The 18,618-nt window shown below is 42.0% G+C and overlaps 1 protein-coding gene across 1 annotated transcript in view; it reads right to left on the bottom strand.

The window, feature by feature from the left end:
* Positions 1-18,618, bottom strand: part of LOC106582320 (gamma-aminobutyric acid type B receptor subunit 1-like) — a 49,114-nt gene that overhangs the window by 30,039 nt on the left and 457 nt on the right. The window contains exons 2-7 of the mRNA XM_014165313.3: positions 15,115-15,207; positions 14,795-14,859; positions 13,980-14,118; positions 10,870-11,055; positions 6,978-6,995; positions 2,403-2,563 (exon numbers count right to left, since the gene is read on the bottom strand). Coding sequence (XP_014020788.1) covers positions 2,403-2,563; positions 6,978-6,995; positions 10,870-11,055; positions 13,980-14,118; positions 14,795-14,859; positions 15,115-15,193 — 648 coding nt within the window. The 5' untranslated portion in view covers positions 15,194-15,207. The remainder of the gene's footprint in view (positions 1-2,402; positions 2,564-6,977; positions 6,996-10,869; positions 11,056-13,979; positions 14,119-14,794; positions 14,860-15,114; positions 15,208-18,618) is intronic.

An 18,618-nucleotide genomic window follows, 5' to 3' on the forward strand; every position in this document is an offset into this window, starting at 1 on the left:
TATATTGTATTCTATGGCCAGCACCATTGTTTCACAAAGCTGTTTCAAGTTAAATAATATGTAGAGTCAGGTATATTTGATATGTCCACAGCCTAACGTCATGTTCTGTATATGATTTTCAAACCCTGAATCTCAACATGCACACATCTACCATATCTATTCATCCAAATTCTTATCTTATTGAAAGGAGAAAAATAAGAAGCCCGTTTGTTTCAATGGTAACTGTGTTGCCATGCCAACTTTCCTCTCCTCTCCCCTCTTCCCTATTCTTTACAATGGGATTCCATTGCAGAGCCTTTTACACCAATCGGAAACAAAGTGAGCACCGCTCCCTAACCAGTCACAGCACAGTTAACTGTTTCATGCCTGTGTGCTGTATACCCGGGTGTAGTGGAGGCATCTGTCCTGTAGTATGATTGATATGGAAACCCAGTGGGAAGGATGGCTGTGTGTTAAAGCTAATGACGAAGTGGGAGGCAAAAACTGGGCCAGAAACAGTGGGAAACATATAGATGTGTAGTGAGTGAAGAGTGCTGACATTTGAAAATGCCTATATGATGAATGATTGATGAGAAACAAGCAGCGGGTGTTTTGTTCATTTAATAACATAAATATTTGGCTCTATCATTTCCTGGTTAGTAACTGGAGCTTAGTGGTCAGCTAGTAGTCAAATGGGACAGTGACGGTCAGTGACGGTCAGCTAATAGTCAAATGGGACAGTGACGGTCAGCTAGTAGTCAAATGGGACAGTGACGGTCAGTGACGGTCAGCTAATAGTCAAATGGGACAGTGACGGTCAGTGATGGTCAGCTAATAGTCAAATGGGACAGTGACGGTCAGTGATGGTCAGCTAATAGTCAAATGGGACAGTGACGGTCAGTGATGGTCAGTTAGTGGTGAAATGGGACAGTGACAGTCAGTGAGAGTCAGCTATATGTGACATCTTATCCCGAGGAGACCTCTGCAGTGGCATTCTGTCCACTGAAGAAATGTCCCCTGTGCTTTGACACATAGACATTGGTGTTGACACATAGACATTGGTGTTGACACATAGACATAGGTGTTGACACATAGACATTGGTGTTGACACAGATATTGGTGTTGACACATAGATATTGGTGTTGACACATAGACATTGGTGTTGACACATAGACATTGGTGTTGACACATAGACATTGGTGTTGACACATAGACATTGGTGTTGACACATAGACATTGGTGTTGACATACAGACATTAGTCTTGACATACAGACATTGGTGTTGACACATAGACATTGGTGTTGACATACAGACATTGGTCTTGACATACAGACATTGGTGTTGACACATAGACATTGGTGTTGACACATAGACATTGGTGTTGACACATAGACATTGGTGTTGACACATAGACATTGGTGTTGACACACAGACATTGGTCTTGACATACAGACATTGGTCTTGACATACAGACATTGGTCTTGACATACAGACATTGGTGTTGACATACAGACATTGGTGTTGACATACAGACATTGGTGTTGACACATAGACATTGGTCTTGACATACAGACATTGGTCTTTTTATTTTTAAGACACATAACCTCCTAGCAGCCAGCTGATGCTTTGTGGTTGTCCAGTTTCATCGTGAAAGTTCACTTTTTCCTATACCTGCACTGACGCTGAATTCCAGCAAGCCAATATCAGTGTCTGACTTGGCATTAGTTTAGTTTATCGTCCACCACCACTGAAATCGGGGAGGGGACTGTGGATCGGTCTCTGTCCATTCGTACATTAGCCACATGAGATATCTCAGACAGCACTATGCCGATTTTGACGACATTTTGGCCAATGTTGCATCTTGCCATAGAGATCCAGCATTTACAAAATGACACTGATTGGCCTAAAGCGGCAGCTATGGTAATTCACTGAAATGTGTTAGTTGCGAGTGATATCTCAATTGGCCCAAGGGGGGCACTGCATTGTTTGTGGGGGATGACATATTTATTGTTGCCTTGTTTTTTTTTTATTAAATGGGCAACTGTGCAACAATTCTAAAAGGGGTAATGTAATATGGCTTTTGGTGCATAACTCCCGTGACAATATTAAATAAGTATGCTGTTTAGTTGTTACATTATTGCACCCACCTGCTACAAGGGCAATGCATTCAGAGTAGACCTATGCCTGCTGGAAATCAATATCATGTTGGCAAGTTTTAACAATGTATAGACATGTAAAGAAGAAAAGGCTGTAACTGAAATCGAAATTAAGTGTTCATGTATTTCATATATCATATATCAATTAAATTTCAACTGGTCTAGAGCCTTGTGAAAAACCAAGATAAAGTTGTATTATCTTCTGCTTATGTGACTTCCACTTTTTAAACACAACAATTGATCTATTTGATCCAACATTTACTCACCATACTGTCATAGTATATCAACTCCAGTTCGTAATCCGGCAGAATATCCGTCCGGTTGTTCACCAGATCCAAAGCCATCTGCGCAGAGGGGAGACATGCTTGCCCGCCCGGCCAACCGCCGCTCATGGGGAAGAGAGCTCCGATGTAGAGTTTCTTCTTGCCTAGGGACGGGCACGGCCAGGAGAGGAAAAGTAAGGTGAGCGACGCTCGAAGTGCAATATGGCCGGACGCGACACTCGATAATTGCCGCAGACTTTTCCCAATGACCGCCATGGTCAGGTAAATTGAATTGGAGAAATATCCGAATGTTGCAGTGGAGTTGGGTTCGTATTAGAATAATAGAAGGAGATTGTGTTGTAATTAAAGTTTAGAGAGCCTCGAGGTGAATTTGCAATGAATCCCAATAGCATTTCATTGCAGAACTTTGTGCTCTCCAAAAAGTGGATTCACGTGTTCGCCTCGCTAACAGACAGACAGTGAAAGATTGTTAGCCAATAATAAGAAATAGCCTAGCTCGCCTGGTCTTTATATTATTTCAGTGGACTAATCGTTCCGACTGATAATTTGTCAGTGCAGAGGCGGGTGATATACACCGCAAATAGTTAATGTTTTTATCAACGTTGAATGTTGGGTTTATAAATAGGGTATAACTTGTTTGGAAACCACGTTTGCCTCTTTTTGTCCTTCAGCAGGCAGAGTTCAATAATTCCAAAACCTAAGATGAAGTGTCCAATTAATTGGGTCCAGCAAATAAGTTGAATGGTTTTATTCAAGTGCTGTAAAAGCTAATGAGGCAGGATAGTTTCCCCTTCCGTCGCGATGGAGAATATTAGACAGACATTAAAATAATTCTAGTCCGTTATTTCTAATGATTCATAATCGCCATGATTTTGCACCGAAAGGTATGCGTGCGCGACCAGTCTAGACGGCAAAAAATGAGCTCCGGATTGCGAATAACGTTTGAATTGTTCTTATTCTCTGGTTAATAAAAGCAAATCGCAATGTGCGTAATTTCAGGATTATAAAATAATCGGTCCGTGCAACGACCTGTATTTCCAATTGTAGAGGATGAAACGGAATGAGACGCGAAAGGTACATCATCCACTGCAGCAGAGGCTATGAGGGTGCGTGTGTGTGTGTGTGTGTGTGCATGCGTGTATGAGCGAGGACAACTCTGATGATATTTGCTAGTCGGTGAATGTGTAGAGACATCGAGAGAGCAAGTGAGAGAGGGGGGTGGTTGAGGGGGCACTATAAACTGCAGTGCCTATTTACCAACTTTTGAATTGTGTGTGTGTGTGCGCGCGCGTGTGTGCATGTGTGCACAACACCTAGATTCTACAATCAAAGAAGTGTGCAGCACCTAGTTTCTACAATCAAATAGTATTGGCAAACTCGGTATCTGTCACTCTAATTCATCTTTTGCGAGCAATAGATTATTCAAATCAATGTATAATGACTGTTAACTTTACCTGGGAAAATAGAGGGTAAACTGATAGAAATCAAATATTGTAATATCAAATCAACATAGAGTTTAGATTGACAGTGAGCCAAATCGATTCTCAACCACAACAATGCCTCACATGCTTCTCAGTTCTGTCTCAATAACCAATGAAAGGACATTCATTCACACACCCACAAGCCAATAAAAAGAAAGACAATTAAATGCCTCAAGGGCTACTTTGAGAAATCAGCAAAAGCAGTGGACCAGTCAGAGCATCAATCTCCCGGCTCTCCTTTTCCCTTCATCTAAGCTGACCTGGAGTCAGTCTGTGTGATGTATAGCCAAGGGCTGCTACAGTACAGGCTACAGCATACCTGCTGTTTGAACCGTCTGTCCACTTTAAAGCCTCCTCTCATTGCGCTTTAATCAGCCAATGCAGCACTGTCCACGTCCCAAATGCCTCCCTATTCCCTATAAAATAGAGCTCTGGTCAAAAGTAGTGTACTATAAATAATAGGGTGCAATTTCGGACGCAGGCCACCGTTTCACTGTCAGCTTTGAGACAGGGCTCTCATACCCCCAGTAGGCCAATATCCATAACAGAATTAGAGCCAGCTATAATAGAATGATAGAATTAGTCAGTAATGCTACCCTCCCATGACTCCACCTCTTCCACGTCTAAAATGTAACACCTGACTCATTGGCAACAGCTACTGGCACTCTGGGGACTAGAGAGTAAAGCCAACGCTATACACGCATTCCACCTTTGCTGAACAATTAGACTGGTTTTAGGTTCTCTATGTAATATCACTGTAGAAATACTCATATTGTGCACATTGGGATAGATTGTGTGATGGAGAAATAGCCACCTTCCTCCACCTCAATACGATTACAGCGGAGTGGACTTGCTACTGAATTGCATCTGAATACAGTAATAGTCAATAGCAGACCCAAAGCTACTAACTGTTCAGTATACTTGGCGCAGGTGGCGATTCAACTCACAGCCCTTGTGTTGCCAGTCAGCACCATGCGTGTTCCAACCTCTAACCCGCTGAGCCATCTGTAGCCCACAATGACGTAGTACTCCTCTCTCTCTCCGTCTCTCTCTGTCTCTCATAGATCACCTGTCTGAACTTTGCAGCATGCCATGTATTATTCACACCTGATATTTAAATGCGATTCCATTACGCGGCCGTCTATATGCCAGCAAACACTGATCAACACATAATGGGCCGACATTTGTCACGACAAGAGCACTGTGCAAAAGAAAAAAAAACAGTTTGAATAGACGGTATGGCAAATAATACAATGCTAGTTCCAAATACTGCAACTCTCAGTTGGATTGCGTGCATGGTGTGCATCGTACACTTTACTTAAAGGGGCAATCTGCAATTCAAACAAAAACAACCTCGCCACTGGATTTGGTAAATAACTGAGGGATGGGGCTGGAGAAATGTAACCACTCTCAAATTCATAGACAGAGCTATGAATGCAGGGACTGACTATCCATGATATTACAATCATAGTTTTATGTTTTTAAGCTAGACAGTGTTTGTTTACAATTGCATTGTTTATAAATAATGGAGTAAAACAAGATTATACTGTATTTTGGGTTCTGATGTGGTATGACATTTATAAGTGATATTCTTCAATAATCATTCTAATACATGTACTGTATAAATCCAAAAGTGGATGTAGCAACTACAGATTGCCCTTTAACTCTGGTTAAATAATCTCTTCCTTATAAGGCACATCGTTGAAGAAAAGCTTCAAATTAAATCACGCTGCAGACTGTAATTTTACGGTGCAGATTTTGTTTTGTACAGATCTGTGCTCGTATGTGTGACTAAAATGTCGCCCACAGCCTTAGAAGCAAAACACTGTCGCAACCCCTTTGCCAGAGCTTTCTATTATATCAGCTGTATCAGTGGTGGAATCCAGTGTTGTACAGGCATCCCTATTCTGGTTAACCTATAAGAACACAGGGTTTAAGATCACAGAAGAGAAAATGCTTTTTCTGACTTCCTCTAACACACACCCACCTCCACACACAGACACAGACAGGCCCGGGTGTTAACCTTTACCCAGCTCAGAAGACAGTAAGTGGGTGTTGATACCACACTGAGTGAAACGAATGAAGAGAGAGAGAGAGAGAGAGAGAGAGAGAGAGAGAGAGAGAGAGAGAGAGAGAGAGAGAGAGAGAGAGAGAGAGAGAGAGAGAGAGAGAGAGAGAGAGAGAGAGAGAGAGGAGAGAGAGAGAGAGAGAGGAGAGAGAGAGTGAATGAGAGAGAGAGAGAGAGAGAGAGTGAATGAGAGAGAAAAGGAGAGAGTAAGTCTGGTTCGCATTTCATGGAGATTTTGGAAGACAATGTGCTTTCTATGCACCGATAGGACAGGTTGGCGCAGGAGAAGACTAAGTTGAAATGAGTGCATAATGTTGTTGTTAATGGTTGATAATAATCATAAAAAAATTATTAGTGAAAATCTGAGTCTTACCCCTGTATCTTACGACGAGGCATATAATAGGTAGCCTCTTTAAGGAAGCAATAATCTTTAATCATAAAAAAAATATTTGTGAAAATCTGAGTCTTACCCCTGTATCTTACGACGAGGCATATAATAGGTAGCCTCTTTAAGGAAGCAATAATCTTTAACAAAACTGACAAACAAATAATAATCTTGTCAACGCCACAAGGACAACAATTTAACTATAGTATATTTTGTGTAATTTCTACTCTTGGCAGGTAGCCTAGTGGTTAGAGTGCTGGGCCAGTAACCAGAAGGTTGTTGGATCAAATCCCTGAGCTGACAAGATAAAAATCTGTTTTTCTGCCTCTGAGCGCCAAAGATGTGGATTAAGGAAGTCCCCCGCACCTCTCTGATTCAGAGGGGTTGGGTTAAATACAGAAGACACATTTCAGTTGAATACATTCAGTTGGACAACTGACTAGGTATCCCCCTTTTCCCTAACTCTAATCAGTTTCAATCCTTCACCAGCAGAATTACTGGTCAGCAGAAGGCCCCCTGCTCAGAACTACTGCCCTCTTGTGCTTAACAGAAGCATTACAACTTTTTGCAACATTTGTTTCACTGAGCTTTGATAGATAACCCAACCAAAACCAATCTCTTACCTTTGTAGTTTCTGTCATCTGTGGCAAGCAAATAGAAAAGACAAAATTACATTTGTTAATAGTCAACATGATTTGGTGACTGGTAGCGTATGTAAATGCAACACTAACAATGTGTGATGTTTGTGAATTGTTTCATTCTTCATGGATTGATGCACTATACGTGTTACTCACCACACATGTACAGTACTCCATGCTCCTTAAATTAACATCAGTATGTAGGCTACTTTTACTGTATTGTCTCTATACCCTGTGGAAGTGACGGCCACTTCCGCTTTTCTTTTTATTTATTTCACCTTTATTTAACCAGGTAGGCCAGTTGAGAACAAGTTCTCATTTACAACTGCTACCTGGCCAAGATAAAGCAAAGCAGTGCAACAAAAAACAACAACACAGAGTTACATGTGAGATAAACAAAAGTACAGTCAATAACACAATATAAAAATCTATATACAGTGTGTGCAAATGGAGTAAGGAGGTAAGGCAATAAAAAGGCCAATAGTAGTGAAGTAATTACAATTTAGCAAATGAACACTGGAGTGATAGATGTGCAGATGATGATGTGCAAGTAGAAATACTGGTGTGCAAAAGAGCAAAAATAAGTAAATAAAATCAATATGGGGATGAGGTAGGTAGTTGGATGGGCTATTTACAGATTGGCTGTGTACAGCTGCAGCTATCGGTAAGCTGCTCTGACAGCTAATGCTTAAAGTTAGTGAGGGAGATATGAGTCTCCAGCTTCAGTGATTTTTGCAGTTCGTTCCAGTCATTGGCAGCAGAGAACTGTAAGGAAAGGCGGCCAAAGGAGGTGTTGGCTTTGGGGATGACCAGTGAGATATACCTGCTGGAGCACGTGCTACGAGTGGGTGTTGTTATGGTGACCAGTGAGCTGACATAAGGCAGAGCTTCACCTAGCAAAGACTTATAGATGACTTGGAGCCAGTGGGTTTGGTGACGAATATGAAGCGAGGGCCAGCCAACGAGAGCATACAGGTCGCAGTGGTGGGTAGTATATGGGGCTTTGGTGACAAAACAGATGGCACTGTGATAGACTGCATCCAGTTTGTTGAGTAGAGTGTTGGAGGCTATTTTGTAAATGACATCGCCGAAGTCGAGGATCGGAAGGATAGTCAGTTTTACGAGGGTATGTTTGGCAGCGTGAGTGAAGGAGGGTTTGTTGCGAAATAGGAAGCCAATTCTAGATTTAATTTTGGATTGGAGATGCTTAATATGAGTCTGGAAGGAGAGTTTACAGTCTAGCCAGACACCGAGGTATTTGTAGTGGTCCACATATTCTAAGTCAGAACTGTCCAGAGTAGTGATGCTAGTCGGGCGGGCGGATGCGGGCAGCGATCGGTTGAAGAGCATGCATTTAGTTTTACTTGCATTTAAGAGCAGTTGGAGGACACAGAAGGAGTGTTGTATGGCTTTGAAGCTCGTTTGGAGGTTTGTTAATACAGTGTCCACAGAAGGGCCAGATGTATACAGAATTGTGTCATCTTCGTAGAGGTGGATCAAGGAATCACCCGCAGCACGAGCGACATCATTGATATATACAGAGAAAAGAGTCAGCCCGAGAATTCAACACTGTGGTACCCCCATAGAGACTGCCAGAGGTCCGGACAACAGGCCCTCCGATTTGACACACTGAACTCTATCTGAGAAGTAGTTGGTGAACCAGGCGAGGCAGTCATTTGAGAAACCAAGTCAGCCGATAAGAATACGGTGATTGACAGTGTTCGAAAGCCTTGGCCAGGTCGATGAAGACGGCTGCACAGTACTGTCTTTTATCGATGGCGGTTATGATATCGTTTAGGACCTTGAGCGTGGCTGAGGTGCACCCGTGACCAGCTTGGAAACCGGATTGCACAGCAGAGAAGGTACGGTGGGATTTGAAATGGTCAGTGATCTGTTTGTTGACTTGGCTTTCGAAGACTTTAGAAAGGCAGGGCAGGATGTTTATAGGTCTGTAACAGTTTGGGTCTAGAATGTCACCCCCTTTGAAGAGGGGGGTGACCGCAGCACCTTTCCAATCTTTAGGAATCTCAGAAGATACGAAAGAGGTTGAACTGACTAGTAATAGGGGTTGCAACAATGGCGGCGGATAATTTTAGAAAGAGAGGGTCCAGATTGTCTAGCCCAGCTAATTTGTACGGGTCCAGGTTTTGCAGCTCATGTCCCAAAATCTCTTGAATGGCCTTCAAGATTATATCATAAAATTCAGGAAAACGCAGTCATTTAATATATATACAGTACCAGTCAAAAGTTTTGACACACCGACTCATTCCATTTTCTCTCTTTTTTAAAAATATTTTCTACAATGTAGAATAATAGTGAAGACATCAAAACTATGAAATAACACATATGGAATCATGTTGTAACCAAAGAAGTGTTAAACAAATCAAAATATATTTTATATTTGAGATTCTTCAAAGTAGCCACCCTTTGCCTTGATGACAGCTTTGCACACTCTTGGCGATAATGACGATAAGAACCAGTTAGTTACAGGCGGTCTAATGTTTATATCTTAGATTGCGCTGTTTTTTTTGTTGCCAGCCAGTACTTTTTAAAAATGAAAACAATATATAAAATAAATGGAGACCTGCAAACTTTCGTAATAGAGAAATATACAGCTGATTGGGGGGAGTTGTAGTTCATGTGTGTAGTTCAAATGAGATGGTTGTAAATTCTCGGCTTCGTCCTTCTTCTTCGGCGTCAAATACGTTGAAGTAAATTTATACCAAAGTACATATATATTTGAACAAATATGAAGCCCATTCTTAGCCTACAAAACGAGAACACAGATGTAAAATTGATGTCACTTTCATAGGGTATTACACAATCTTTCACAATTATAAAAAAAAATATGGCTTGTGTCCACCAGGTGGCAGTACTATAACTCCCTGTTTAAGACAAGTACACAGAACAGGGGGGTGAATGTCAACTGGTTTTCTTGGATTTCTCGCATCTTGTCTCCTTCTCAAAATGAGGAGAGGAACCGAGGTGAGGAACCTCTGATCTTCTCCGCCGTTGTGTTTTGAGATGGAGGCAAGGAGAGAGGATGTGAGGAGTCAAGGAAATACAATTAACATTCATCCAAAGATGCTGAATACTTATCATTTGTACCTATACACACCTATGATTTTCACACAAAACAAAGTATATACACCATTGTAGAATACATGCATGGACACACAACTATATTGACAATATATTAATGTACACTGAGTGTACAAAACATTAGGAACACCTGCTCTTTCCGTGACATAGACTGACCGGTGAATCCAGGTGAAAGCTATGATCCCTTATTGATGTCACTCGTTAAATCCATTTCAATCAGTGTAGGTGAAGGGGAGACAGGTTAAAGAAGGATTTTTAAGCCTTGAGACAATTGAGACATGGATTGTGTGTGTGTGCCATTCAATGGGTGAATGAGCAAGACAAAATATTTAAGTGTCTTTGAACGGGGTATGGTAGAAGGTGCCAGGCACACCGGTCTAAGTGTGTCAAGAACTTCAACGCTGCTGGGTTTTTCACGCTCAACAGTTTGTATCAACAATGGTCCACCATCCAAAGGACACCCAGCCAACTTGACATAACTGTGGGAAGCATTGGAGTCAAAATGGCCCAGCATCCCTATGGAACACTTTCAACACCTTGTAGAGTCCATGTCATGACAAATTGAGGCTGTTCTGAGAGAAAAAGGGGTGCAACTCAATATTAGGACGATGTTCCTAATGTTTTGTACACTCAGCGTATATTGGTTTGTCTATGTATGTTTCCATGGAGTATATGTGTTGTTTCTCCATTTCGAAGCTAAACCAAAGCATTTAATATCAACACCAACATCACAAATGAATGACAGGAATAGATTGGGATTCCATTCCGCACTTACAGAGGCAGACGGGTTTGGGTGAGTCCCACTTGCCCAGCTTGGTGCAGTGTGAGATGTTCCTGCCCTCCAGCATGAAGCCAGCATGGCAGCTGTAGTGCAGCACGGTGCCCTCCACCGGTGGCCCAGGGGGCTTCAGCGCCACCCTCCCATTCTCCAGGGACGTCCACACCCGAGGGCACAGCAGCACTGGGAGAGAGATGGACAGAGTAGTGGGAGGAAGGTTGGTGGGAATGACAGCAGTCATATTTACAAGACATGTACTAACTGGCAGTTTGTTTCTGCTCTCTTGCCAACTCCTTATGGAACATATATGGCATGACAATTCTATAAGGAGTTGGCAGGAGAGCAGAAAACAGACTGGCACTACGGTACCAGGGTTCATTTTGGCAGCTTTTTTCTATTTAGTTTTAGTCTTCAAAAATATTTCAGTCAGATTTTAGTAATTTCCTTCTTCGTTAGTTTTAGTTATTATCAGTTGACAAAAAAACCTGGACAATTTTGGTTTAGTTTTAGTCACATTCATTTTAGTCAGTGCATTTCTTTCTAATTAAATAATTAATACACCACATGGCCAAAAGTATGTGGACACCTGCTCGTCGAACATCTCATTCCAAAATCTTGGGCATTAATAAGGAGTTGGTCCCCCTTTGCTGCTATAACAGCCTCCACTCTTCTGGGAAGGCTTTCCACTAGATGTTGGAACATTGCTGCGGGGGCTTCCATTCAGCCACAAGAGCATTAGTGAGGTCGGGCACTGATGTTGGGCGATTAGGCCTGGCTTGCAGTCGGCGTTCCAATTCATCCCAAAGGTGTTCGATGGGGTTGAGATCAGGGCTCTGTGCAGGCCAATCAAGTTCTTCCACATCAGTATCGACAAACCATTTCTGTATGGACCTCGCTTTGTGCGTAGAGGGTATTGTCATGCTGAAACAGGAAAGGGCCTCCCCAAACTGTTGCCACAAAGTTGGAAGCATAGAATCGTCTAGAATGTCATCGTATGCTGTAGCATTAAGATTTCTCTTCACTGGAACTAAGGAGCCTAGCCCGAACCATGAAAAACAGCCCCAGACCATTATTCCTCCTCAACACTTTACAGTTGGCACTACGCATTTGTGCACTGTATGTCCTGGCATCTGCCAATCCCAGATTAGTCTGTCGGACTGCCAGATGGTGAAGTATTATTCATCACTCCAGAGAACGCATTTCCACTGTTCCAAAGTCCAATGGCGGCGAGTTTTACACCACTCCAGCCGACGCTTGGCATTGCGCATGGTGATCTTAGGCTGCTTGTGTGCGGCTGCTCGGCATTTACAGTTGACTGGGGCATCTCTAGCAGGGCAGAAATATGACGAACTGAATTGTTGGAAAGTTGGCATCCTATGACGGTGCCATGTTGGAATGTTGCTGAGCTCTTCAGTAAGACCATTCTACTGCCAGTGAGCTATGGAGAATGCATGGCTGTGTGCTCGATTTTATTCACCTGTCAGCAATGGGTGTGGCTGAAATAGCCGAATACCCTCATTTGAAGGGGTGTCCACATACTTTTGTATATATAATGTATTTACCTCTTACTTCCATCATGTGCATATTCAGCTAGACTAGGCCTACTATCCCCTAATATAGCTGGCACATTGCTATTGCGGCCGATTGTAACCAATGTCAGCCATGATTTACCATATAAACTACGAAGCCTTGGCTACAGGTTAAACAATTTAGCTATACAGCTCTTTTCTCCCAATCATTCCCATTGGATGGGGGTAAATAACAGCGATTCCTTTAAAAGGGGGAGAATCTGAGCTATCCAACAATGCCAGAATTATTACTGTACTCCTAACCTCGTCTCCAGGATTCAACTGCTGACGCATAGAGCCTGGTAACAGTGGGGACCGTTTGGGATTTACTGAGTGACATGATAATCAGTTCAAATTCTGAGCAAATCACACGACTATGAGGAGTGGCTCCAAATCGAGGCCGAAAAGTTGTGTTATGGTGCATCACATATCACCGTTCATGCTAATAGCTAGCCAGCGTAACTCTGCTAGCCGTCCGGTAACACGATGTCACTGAATGCTGTTTATACACTTCAGATATAGCAGACTCTGGAATATCCATATTGCACGAGCTAACCGAGTTCTCTTCGTTGCCCCCGGATGCAGCACACTTAGAGGGAGGTTCTAAGGGTTGAGCTAGATGGTGATGGGCTGAGAGATCAGCCAATTAAAACCAGTGGTTGTTTCGTCCGCTCCTGCCATAGGCTTCCTGTCATGTCCCGTTCTGAGGCGTTGGGAAGCCAGATGGTTCGACAGAAAGAGAGCCAGGCGGTCGGCTAATTCTCCTAATACTCAACAAATAGCATTAATATTTCCAATCTGAAATACACTGCGCTCACATTTGCTGACCATGAGAGGATCAACACAGATGAAGAACAGTGCACATGGGAAAATAGAGCTTCCAATCTGATGTGATCAAAGCAAAAATAGTCTACATTGAAATAAGAGGGATTAAACATTATTGTTTCTAGTTAAGGTTAGTTACAATTGAAGTGTCCTGGCCTGCTGGCTATGCATCAGTTAGAAAAATGTTGACTGACTGAAGTGACGTGTGGGAGAGCTGGGCAGATCAGCTCAATCAGACCATGCAACTGAAAGACGTTCATTCCGCCCAAAGAGAGGATTGCATTACATATTCTGCAAAGGCATGCATATTTACGATTGGAAAGAACAGATGAAAAGGAGCTTCATGTCAATTTGAATGTCCATTTGTCTCAAGTGGAATTCTCATATCGTTACATTTTCATCAACTGAAATGAAAACTAATTTGTTACCATTTTCTGTTGTTGTTTATGGCTTCTCGTTATCGTCATTTGTTTTCATCGGGAAAAATAGGTTGTTGACAAATATTTTGTCATAGTTATTGTTGATGAAATGAGCACTAAGTTACAGAGCAGAGTGGCACACAATAATCAATGATACATCAAAGATATCCTTACGTAGTAGCAGTGATATAGTCTAGTCAATCCAGGAATTCACTCTGACAGGCATCGAAGAGGGAATTTACCCTTGACAATGAAGTCAAACAGGTAGACTGTAAATAGTGTAGAGAGTACTTACAACATCTGCTGTGCAGTGTGATGTCGGTCCATGTGCCGTTGGGAAGGCACTTCCTGACTTTAGGGCCCACTATGACCCTGTTCCCCCTGCAGATGTACTCTATCTCGTAGTCCACTGGTAGGATCTGCACATTGCGGATCTGCACACAGAAATAGATAACGTAGATTGATGTTTAGCTATGTCTTTAAATATGTACATCACCTGACTAATGAGTCATTTTTCCTATAGGCTTCAATGCGTTGCTATGATTAGGACAACAACAACATAGTAGACACTAGATATGGCCATGCTAGAGAGAACCAAAGGGCCGATTACGTCAGAATTGACAAGCAACTATATGAGCTATTTCTACTTTATCTAGGGTTGGATATGATTAAAGGTAGTACTGATAGTACTGTGATAGTAGTGATTGTACTGTGATAGTAGTGATAGTACTGTGGTAGGAGTGATAGTACTGTGATAGTAGTGATAGTACTGTGGTAGGAGTGATAGTACTGTGATAGTAGTGATAGTACTGTGGTAGGAGTGATAGTACTGTGATAGTAGTGATAGTACTGTGATAACAGTGGTAGTACACTCTTAGAAAAAAGGGTTCCAAACGGGTTCTTTGGTTGTCCCCACAGAAGAACCCTTTTTGGTTCCAGGTATAACTCTTTTGGGTTCCTTGTAGAAACCCCTGTGAAAAGAGTTTTACCTGGAACCAAAAAGGGTTCTTCAAAGGGTTCTCCTATAGGGACAGCCGAAGAACCCCTTAAGGTTCTAGATAGCACCTTTTTTTCATACAGTGAACTGTGATGTTATTGAGAGTACTGTACCTGTTCTTGTGTCAGGCCTCTGTAGCGGATGCCTCCGTCTCTGGGAGGACGGATGATGGCACAGCCTAAACAGGAGACGAGAGAAAGACATGATGAGTGGAAGAATAATCACTTACAGTAGTCTACATTACAGTCATGAGATATGTTACACTCCAATTATAATCATCACTCCACATAACGCCTTCCTCCACGCATTCAACAACATTGTGATGATGCTCCATTTAGGTTATTTTGCAATCTACACGGTTTTTCTAACTGCTAACACACTTACACAACACACAAGTTGCACGCACATGTACACACACAAACACAATAATTACCTCCAGTTGTTGAATTATGCATGGCCACAACAAGAGATGGCAGAGCATACAGAATTATAAGAAACAATAGCTGTGCCATTTCTGGATCTGGATCTGGAGAGGGAGAGGGAGAGGGAGAGGGAGAGAGAGAGAGAGAGAGAGAGAGACTAAAGGATTAAATAAGAAGATAATGAAAGGAAGCGACAGAGAGGGAAGGTAGTTATAAACAGCCTTTACACAGTAAAGTCATTATATTGTAACAAAAACCTCAAGTTCTTTGGAGGGACCAACATTCATAATGGGACAGTCTTATCAACACACACACACACACACACACTACAGGTAAAACATTTTAGAACACCTATTCATTCAGGGGTTTTTCTTTATTTTTACTATTTTCTGCATTGTAGAATAGCAGTGAAGACATCACAACTATGAAATAACACATATGGAATCATGTAGTAACCCAAAAAGTGTTGAACAAATCAAAATATATTTTATATTTGAGATTCTTCAAATAGCCACCCTTTGCCTTCACATGTAAAAAGGGCTTTATAAATACATTTGATTGATGACAGCTTTGCACACTCTCAACCAGCTTCACCTGGAATTCTTTTCCAACAGTCTTGAAGGAGTTCCCACATATGCTTGTTGGCTGCTTTTCCTTCATTCTGCAGTCCGACTCATCCCAAACCATCTCAATTTGGTTTTGGATTGTAGTGGCCAGGTCATCTGATGCAGCACTCCATCCCTCTCCTTCTTAGTAAAATAGGCCTTACACAGGCTGGAGGTGTGTTGTGCGTCATCGTCCTGTTGAAAAATAAATGATAGTCCCGCTAAGCCCAGATCAGATGGGATGGCTTATCGCTGGAGAATGCTGTGGTAGCCATGCTGGTTAAGTGTGCTTTGAATTCTAAACAAATCACAGACAGTGTCGCCAGCAAAGCACCCCGACACCATAACACCTCCTCCTCCATGCTTTACGGGGGGAAATACACATGAAGAGATTATCCGTTCACCCACACCGTGTCTCACAAAGATATGGTGATTGGAACCAAAAATCTCCAATTTGGACTCATTTTACATTACATTTTAGTCATTTAGCAGACGCTCTTATCCAGAGCGACTTACAGTAGTGAATGCATACATTTCATTTCATGCATTATTTTAAAATATATTTTTTTTGTACTGGCCCCCCGTGGGAATCGAACTGACAACCCTGGCGTTGCACACACCATGCTCTACCAACTGAGCCACAGGAAAGGCCGACTCCAGACCAAAGGACAAATTTACACCAGTCTAATGTCCATTGCTCGTATTTCTTGGCCCAAGCAAGTCTCTTCTTATTATTGGTGTCCTTTAGTAGTGGTTTCTTTGCAGCAATTCAACCATGAAGGCCTGATTCACACAGTCTCCCCTGAACAGTTGATGTTGAGATGTGTCCAGTTATGATGGACTGTCGTTTCTCTTTGCTTATTTGAGCTGTTCTTGCCATTATATGGACTTGGTCTTTTACCAAATAGGGCTATCTTCAGTATACCCCCCTACCCTGTCACAACACAACTGATTGCCTCAAACGTATTAAGAAGGAAAGAAATTCCACAAATTAACTTTTAAGAAGGCAAACCTGTTAATTGAAATGCATTCCAGGTGACTACCTCATGAAGCTGGTTGAGAGAATGCCAAGAGTGTGCAAATCTGTCATCAAGGCAAATGGTGGCTACTTTGAAGAATCTCAAATATAAAATATATTTTGATTTGTTGAACACTTTTTTGGTTACTACATGATTCCATATGTGATTTTTCATAGTTTTGATGTCTTCACTATTATTCTACAATGTAGAAAATTGTAAAAATTAAAGAAAACCCTTGAATGAGTAGGTCTTCTAAAACTTTTGACCGGAAGTGTAATTCATAACCATTGACAAGGACAACCCAGATGATCATCTAAACCAGTGACCAAACAACAACATACACCAACCTTCATATGTACACTATTCATCTGGTAACAAAAACCTCACCTACAGCAGTTCAGTGAGTAGTGCTCCTGCCACTAAAGACCAGTGTGTTAGTTGTTACTAATATGTACTGGCTCCATGTGCTATAGAGAGATAGTATGAGAGCAGAACTCACTCTGCCATAACCCTTTGCATAATGGAGTGGGGTAGGTCAAGACCGCTCACTCATTCCAACAGTGTGCTTTCAGTGCTAACACAGCCGACACAGCAGCCATACGAGTGTGTACTAAAGTATAAATACACCTAAATATAGCCACTCGTTTGAAGTGCTGAATAATGAATGCAACTTCATCATGTTGTCACACAGAGAGATGGAGAGAGAGAGAGAGAGAGAGAGAGAGAGAGAGAGAGAGAGAGAGAGGAGAGAAAGAGGGAGAGATAGAGAGAGGAACAAAGCTCCACAGTGAGATAGATGGTGGGAAGGAAGGGAAGGGTAGTGGAGGAAGACAGACGGACACTGTTGGCTACTTCATTAGCATTATGGTGAATTTATAGAGCACTGCAGGAGGGGACAGGAGGAGACAGACACAGAGAGAAAGAGAAAGAGAGAAAAGATGGGAAATGCAACGAAAAGTATGTGTGAGACAGAGACAGAGAGAGAGAGAGAGAGAGAGAGAGAGAGAGAGGGACAACACAGTGGGAGACACTTCTCACATACTGAGATACATAAAAGCAAACTGTGTGAGCGTGGTATGGATCAGACAGCTTAAAATATATCAAGCTAGCCAGCTTCATAAATATTATGGTAATGTCAGTGGCCTATATTAAATCAACAAGATGTGATGTAGCTTTAGGTGCAGCAAAATTAATTGCAGCACCATGGACAGCGGATGTATCTGAACAAAAGATTCCAACTGGGACGAGCATAGAGAAACAGATATTTCAGGACCATGGACAGCACCCACGGCATCACAGATACGTATCTAAGCCAGAGACCAAAACGGCGACACACAACATTCTATCCATAAGATGTAGCTTATTTATTAACCAAGCCACATCTGATATGCTATTACAAAAATGCCCTTAGCAATGAAAAAAATAGCCATATGTTTACAATGGTGTGCAGGTGGATTTCAACATCGAGACATGTTCACTGGACTGATATCGCCTACAAACGCTTTAATGAGGGTCGCTCGTAGGGTGCTACCAACAGTAGGCTACTGGTAATTGCTGGTCCGTGTTGACACCGCGGGGAATCCTTGACGGCCTATCGAAGAAGGCCAGCCCTATATCCGTTTGCAGAATTCAGATTTGAGAAGTTCGGATTTCATGTCAATTCTAGCATGCCATTCATTCCCATAGCCTAAAAACATTCACTGAAAATGTGCAAAATATATCTAAAGATAAACTCACGTCATTAATAGGTAGGACTGCGTGTTATATTATGCTGCGATAATAAAAAACAATGTAAAGTAGTTCCTGCTTGGCGAAACCTGTCATTTACGAGAATACATTTTACATAGGCTAGAGTAGACCTGTCATCTGAATACAAATATAATACAGTCAC

Source organism: Salmo salar, chromosome 02 (assembly GCF_965601325.2).
Source record: "Salmo salar chromosome 02, fSalSal1, whole genome shotgun sequence".
NCBI classification, from domain to species: Eukaryota; Metazoa; Chordata; class Actinopteri; order Salmoniformes; family Salmonidae; genus Salmo; species Salmo salar.